The following is a 7,417-nucleotide window of genomic DNA, read 5'->3' as shown; positions in this document are numbered from 1 at the left end:
CCAAAGAATCCAAAGATTAGATGCAGACATATTGAAATGAATATGTAAATAGAGGCAAAAATGATTTTATTACAACATAAGAGGAGAGATGATTGGACCTCTACTAATCAAGACATTGTGCATGTCTATCTATATTCTACAACTTATAAGGAGCTGTGAAAGATCTAGGGACAGTACAAGGCTAGAATCAGGTAACCTGGAGTAGTGTCTTCTAGACAATGCAGTTTTCACTGAAACCCACATTTCTTTTTACAATGCTAAAGACAATTAGAAAGACTTTCCTCAAAAAGAGAATCCAGTCATTAGTGTGACCAGGTTCCTACCATGGACGTTTCTAGGCCCAGGCCTGATTAGAGCCAGTGGACACCGATGACATCACAAGTCCAGGTGTCACAAAGGCAGATCCCTGACCAATGAGGGACTGGCGCTCAGGAATATATTATGTCAGAATGAACACAGATCTCTTCAGAGTCCCAGGCCAGCGGGACAATCAAGCTGAGCATATTAGAGCCAAACCCAGTGAATAAGCATCATGGCTGGGCAAAGACGCTCTCGGAGCTCATCTAAACGTAAGAGGCCATCTCTCTCCCGCTCCACAAGAGCAGAGCTGCAGTTTCCTGTGAGCCGGATGGACAGTCTCCTGAGGAAAGGGAATTATGCCCGGCGCCTGCGTTCATCCACACCCGTTTTTCTCGCTGGCATTCTCGAGTACCTGACCGCCAACATCCTGGAGCTGGCAAGCAACGAAGCCCAACTCAACCACAGGATACGCATCACCCCAGCACATCTGGAGAGGGCAATGGACAGAAACCCGCAGCTCAATTGCCTCTTGGATGATGCAATCAAGTCAGAGGTTGATGAGAAGCCCCGATCTAAAAAGAAATGAAGATGCTCAAGTCCCAGAAGCTGGCAGGAGCCCTCACAGCCCCATCCAGGCCTCAAACTGCTGACAACTGAAGCTATCTCACACTGTTACCATCAGCAAATGCTATTAAAGGGTTTGCATCCAGGAACTTTTGATTCCTCTCATTTCCTGTCATTTTGAGTTGGAGTCGTCTGGGAAATATCCAAGGGTAGATACCTCCCTGATAGAAGTGGGTGGTCAGCATGAGCTGGTTGAATCAGTGATTTCAGAGAGGGGCAATTCCTAAAGGTGATAGTGGAGGGAGAGGCCCTGGGTGGGCTGAGGTGGCTGAGGTGGGGGAGGTAGAGGAGATTTCCTCTTTGGTTTTGGGGAGGTCAAGGCCTAGTAAGGCCAAGATGTTGGGTGGGGGCCTCCTTGGTATGGTGAAGTCCTCAGAGTTATGGTAGGAATTGGGATGGAACTGAAGACCATGACTGAGCTATGGAAGGCTTTCTTCATGATAGGGAATGTCTAATGGTCAGAAAATGATGGCAATGGGGGTGGAGTAGAGAGGGAGGCATATAGGTTGTCATGAACTTAACAGGGCTTTTACATGAAGATGAGAAGTGATGGGGGAAACAATAAGTAAACGTACATAAAAGGAATTATGGTCATGTTGATTTCATATATTATTTATTCCCTGCTTCATGCCACAAAAGGACTTGAGGCAGGGATTATTATCTTAGATTCTTACTGAGGAATGCATTATTCTGTGCTCTCTTTTAGACAGTGGTAAGTTAAATAGTGAAATTATGTAATTCAGGCAGCTACCAACAGCTCTTAAATATCCCTGAAATTAGTTATAAACAATTTCATTCAAATACAATGGAAAATACTGTTCTCAGATGAAACTCTTTATTTATCTAACTATATATTTGATAGAGTGAAAGAGTTATTAGTGGCTAATGACATGTTTTGTTTGTTTGTTTTTGTTGCTGTTAAGGTGCTCAATATCATTAGTCATTCAAAAACAAAAAAACAAACTCACTGCCATTGAGTCAATTCTCACTCATAGAGATCCCCATTGGGTTTCTGAGTCAGTAAATCTTTACAGAAGTAGACTTCCCCATCTTCTTTTCATGGAGTGGCTGCTGGGTTTGACCTGCCAACCTTCTGGTTAGCAGTCAAATACCTTCGACAATGCACCACCAGAGTTCCTTTTTTAAGAGGTATTTGTGTATCCTAAATAAATCCTGTCCCGGGTGATAGACTTAAAGACACAGATTCATATCAAATCTGTTTTGTGCTGTGTTAATTAAAAAAAACAAGTGTTACATCAAGGGTTGTAGCAATCTAACCCCTCCCTACAAGAGTCAGCATTTGAGGTTGTCACCTGTTCATCACACACTTGAGGGCCACCTTCTGTGGCCTCCTCATCTTTTCAAAGATGGAGCCTTGAAGAGTCTGCACAGCCAACGTGAACAATGGAGTCACATGACCTGGCTTAGGGATACAAGTCCCCATTCACTGGGCACATGATTTTGGCTTTAATTTATTCCCTCTGAGCAGCAGTTTTCTCATGTGTAAAATGCGGATAATAGGAGTTCACCCATCTTCAGGTCTCATAAGGATTAAATCACGATGTGCCTGTAAACTGCTGCTTAGTACCAAGCCTGGCACAAGATAGACCCTCAGTAAACACTTGCATTTCTTTTGTACACACTAGATGCTTTGGTGTGGCTGGGCCTGGTTCTCACATGACTATTGGATGTCTGGGTCCATGTCTGGGAAACTCACCCCTGTGGAAACTTGTGGAGAGATGAGAGAGCCATGCAGAGGCAGAAGACAGAGTAGATCAGGGACCAGACAGGGTTCCTTTGCTTTCCATGGCCTTGTGACACACCCTCGCCCTGCCTCCTTCCACCACCTGTCAGAGCAGAAGGACCTGGCTGGGCCTTTGCCTATTTCACAGGAGAGCCCTGAGAATGGAGGAAACAGTGTCAGGATCATGTGTGGCATTCCTTGGAGTATGTGCTTGTGTAAATCCAAGAAAATCCTCTTGCCACATGATGCCCATTAAACCTCATATTTACAGAACCCTCATTGTCTCTTGTTCACCTCACACATTTGTGATTTGTTATAGAGCCATGAAGCATGCCTAGCACTAGCCAAGCTCAACTCTTCTGTTCATTTGTGTTGGAAGGCAGGTTTTTCCCCAACTACGGCTGGAAATTCACCTTCAGCTGATAACACAATAGAACCAACATCACACCCCCATCCCAGAAGTGAGCTGCTTTTGTGTCCACATCATGTGTTTTTCATATTACAGTATCCTTCAGCCTCCAAGGTAGGTAATGTCAGGGAATTAATCATTATACTAAGAAATTAGCACGTTAGTTGAATTCCTGTCCAATATTTGTAGAACTGCATATGCTGGCTTATGGCTCTGGCTGATGGTAGCATTGAACATGGTCTTCTGGTTACTTCACTGTGCAGCATCAAGGAGGAATTTATTAAAGGCCTGACATGCCACAGCGTGGGGTGAACCGTGTGGGAGGCAGCAATGATGTGTGGTCAGGTCATTAGCGGTGGGCAGCATAGAGTGGTCCCTATGACTCTTCTAAGAAGCAGACTTCCTAGGCTCTTTCAGATTCCGTTTCTTCTCTGAGATGAAGCATGCAGGGTGAGCATTCCTGAGTGCATGATTGCAAGCCCTCTGCAGATTCATAATGGCCTAGAAGAACTGGCGAGAGCAATACTGCCACCCCTTTTAGGAACTGTGCATCAGCTGTGCTTGTGGGTTTCACAGGAAACGTGGTGCCCAATATAAGCACAGTATCAGTCTGCATTCCACAGCTTGCTGAATCTCCTACATGTGCACAGGAATCCTGTACTCAGGAGCAAGGGAGGTAGAGTGAGAACTACTGCCCTGGGGACAGCATCAGTGCCTCCAGTTTAGACTCTTTTGTGCATTTCTGAAAGGTGGGAGGGGAGGTGGTGAGGAAGGATTTGCTCTAGCGTGGTCCTGTAACACCACTGGGGGCCAGGGCCTTCTTGAGATTGGGCCACTGAATCCTGAGTGAGCATGGAAAGATGCTGGGGAGAGTATGGCTGCCAAGCCAGATCTGTGAGCAACAGCAGTCAGGCAGATTGCATCAGACTAAAGTCTGCACAACAGAAATCATCATGTGTAAGAAGACACAAGAACAAGAGTGGAGCCTCTGGGGAACTTGGAGGGTAAATTTGGTTTGGTGTAGACATGAGAAGTGACTTCATAATACATTAGTGCAAACCTAGTGAAAAGAGAGGGAGGATAATCTGTTTTGGTCTCTTGCAAGTGTAACTTGGGAGCACATCACCTCACATGGCGGTACAATGAGGGCTTTGAAGTTATTTCAAAGGTCTGCTTGAGATGTAAAATTCCTAGATATGACCCTGCCCTAAGACAAAATCTTTACTGAGGTGATTGAGGACTTTTCTGTCCCCATTTTACAGCCAAGTTTACTGTGGCCCAGAGATGGTCACCCCTCTCACAGGGTTCATGGCCAGTGAAGAGGAGAGCTCAGCTCTCTCTGCTGCTGTTTAGGCTCTTTCCTCCACTGAACCCTGAGAAAAGGCCTCAAAGTAAGAAGTGTTCAATGCTCTCCTCTGGGAAAAAGAAGCTGAACTCTTCAACATTGGGGTACTAGGGTCTCCTGGATTTCTAGGGACGTACTCTCCACCACCCTCTCAGTAACCTTTGCTTCTGTTTTATATTGAGAAGGGCAGGCAGGTGAGGATTCAGTGGACTGATTTCTTAGTACGGGTCTTTGGACTTTGGTAAGCTTGGCCTTGTTCCACTTCATGTTGTGATATCCTGTCTTGAACCCATCTGCTTCTCAACTAAGACCTTCTGGAAATGCTGACCTCTGGCTACTGGTGTGGCCATAAAAGTGGTAAAGGTGGTTATGGGATCACATCAGAGGCCTGAATGCAAGAGACTGTGTTTTGAACCTGAGGTCCTGTCTTATTCCTCAGGGCTCTTGATTACAACTCATAGAGACCTCTCCTTGGGTTTCCAAAGTGATATCTCTACAGAAGTAGACTGCCCAAACTTCCTTTTAAGGAGTGGCTGGTGGGTTTGAACCCCAGCCTTCGGGTTAGCAGTCAAATGCCTTAGGCATTACACCACCAGAGCTCCTGAGGTGGGGTACAGTGGAGTATCTGCTTTGGTAATGCATAAAACCAAATCTATTGAACTTCTTACTGGAACAAAAATCAACACTCTTCAGAAGACAGTAATAGACCCCAGGGTCTCTATAAGATTTCATCCACATTGTTCGGTATACAATACAAATTTGTTCAACATATAAAGAAACAGGAGAATGTGACTTAAAATTAAGAAAAAAAAAGAAATAAATAGAAACAGACCCCAAGATGCCTGGTTGGATTTAGTAGACGAAGATTTAAAAGCAACTATTATATGTTCAAATAATTAGATAAAAATGTGTCAAGAGAATTAAAGGAAAATGTAGTCTTGATAAGTGAGCATTAAAGAAAGGGAAACTATAAAAAATAATCAAATGGAAATTTTGGAACTTAAAATTACAATAACTGAAAAAAAAAAAAAAGCTTGTGTGTGACCATCTAAGGTGCAATTATAATTCTCTCCCCATCTAGAGCAAAGAAAAGTGAAGAAAATCAAAGATACAAGGAAACAATTAGTTCAAAGGACTAATGGACCATGTTAACCCCAGATTCCACAACTCTGAGACCAGAATAAATATATGGTGCCCAGCTCTGAAAGGGATTGCAATAAGATAGAGTCCCAGATAACCAAACCAAACTCACTGTCATCGAGTCAGATCTGACTCATAGCGACACCTCCTTGGGTTGCCGAGGCAGTGTCACTATGGAAGTAGATTGCCCAAACTTCCTTCTGAGGAGTGACTGGTGGGTTTGAACCACCAGCCTTCTGGTTAGCAGTCAAATGCCTTAAATTCTCCTGAGTCCCAGATAGAGTGGAGAAAAATGTGGAACAAAACTCAAAATTGCAAAAAAAAAAAAAAAAGATGAGGCTTATGAGTCTGATGAAGACTGGTGGAACCCCCAAAACTATATAGCCCTTAGACACCCTTCAAGCTAGGAACCTAACTTCTGTGACTCAATTCTCAGCCAGTGATAGGCCTATGGGGTGAACAGTAATATCAGGAATGTATGCACTCATTAGAACAATCAAGCATATGAGATCAAAAAGATAGCATTTGCCCAGGTTTAGAACTAGTTAAGTGGGAGGGGATGGGAAGGAGAGATGGGAAGGAGAGACAAATGGAAGGGATGGTCTCATGCAAGAAGTGGGAAGAATACTGTTACAATGTGAGGATTGTAGTAAATATCACAAAACAGAATATGTATTGATTGTTAAATGGAAAACCAATTTGTTCTGAAAACTTTCACCCAAATCACAACTAAAAGCAAATGAACAAAACACACCTCACCATATGGGCTGAGCATCAATTTGGAGTTGACTGCAGAGTTTGTGAACTTGAAGAGGGATTAATAGGAATTATTGAATGTGAAAGACAGAACAAAATGCACTACTTCAAGGCTTTTCTAATGTGTTGTATTAGATTCTCTTGTACGGCTCTTTGAACATAATTCCCAAAGAATCCAAAGGGCCACAGTAGCTAAGAGTAAGACAATCACATAAATGATTAGCCATCTTGGAGAAATAAACTTCAAAAATTTCACTTATCCACCTCAAGACGCAGTATAGTACAAGCACTAAGAAATCTTCCCTCATTTATTGTGGAGCTTAACAGCCACATCATGTTACATGCAACCAACAACCACTGCCGTGGCGTCAGATCTGACTCATAGTGACCCCTCCTTGGGTTTCCAAGGCAGTATCACTATGGAAGTAGATTGCCCAACCTTCCTCCTGGGGAGTGGCTGGTGGCTTTGAACCGCCAGCCTTCTGGTTAGCAGTCGAATGCCTTAGGCACTACGCCACCAGAGCTTCCACATGTTACACAGTGATCTTCTAAAATCCCTACATACTGTGCATTGTCAAGGTTAGATACATGGACTGTGGTGCTGGAATGCCTGGGTTTAGCTTCTGGTGCTACTCTTTACAAATTTAGTGACTATGAGAAAAAATACCTTGTTTGCTCATCTGTATTATAGTCATGTTGTCAGAAGGGACTGTTCCCTGGAGAAGGATATCATGCTTGGTACAGTGGAGGATCAGTGAAAAAGGGGAAGACCCTCAATAAGATGAATCTATACAGTTACTGCAATGATGGGCTCAAGTAAAGCAAGGACTGTGAAGATGGTGCATGCCCGGGCAGTATTTTGTTCTGATGTACATACGGTCGCTATGAGTCAGAGCTGACTCGATGGCACCTAACAACAAATAACAATAGTATATACACCTAACAAAGTTTGGGAATTAGAGGAGCTAATATATGTGGAGCTCTGGTAGCATAGTGGCTAAGAAACTTGCCTGCTAACCAGACGGCTGGCGGTTCAAACCCACCAGCCACTCCTCGGAAGGAAGGTTGGCCTCGGAAACCCAAGGAGGGGTCGCTATGA

At 43.8% G+C, this 7,417-nt stretch overlaps 1 protein-coding gene across 1 annotated transcript; it reads left to right on the top strand.

The window, feature by feature from the left end:
* The first annotated feature begins 532 nt into the window (after window positions 1–532).
* LOC103212457 (histone H2A-Bbd type 1-like) lies at window positions 533–886 on the top strand. The gene has a single exon (XM_007958430.1). The coding sequence runs from the start codon at window positions 533–535 to the stop codon at window positions 884–886; it is 354 nt and encodes a 117-aa protein (XP_007956621.1).
* Window positions 887–7,417: the final 6,531 nt, after the last annotated feature.

This window comes from Orycteropus afer, unplaced genomic scaffold, assembly GCF_000298275.1.
Source record: "Orycteropus afer afer isolate SDZICR_OR568_19922 unplaced genomic scaffold, OryAfe1.0 scaffold00967, whole genome shotgun sequence".
Taxonomy (NCBI): Eukaryota; Metazoa; Chordata; class Mammalia; order Tubulidentata; family Orycteropodidae; genus Orycteropus; species Orycteropus afer.
This window is presented reverse-complemented; position numbering and strand designations above follow the sequence as displayed.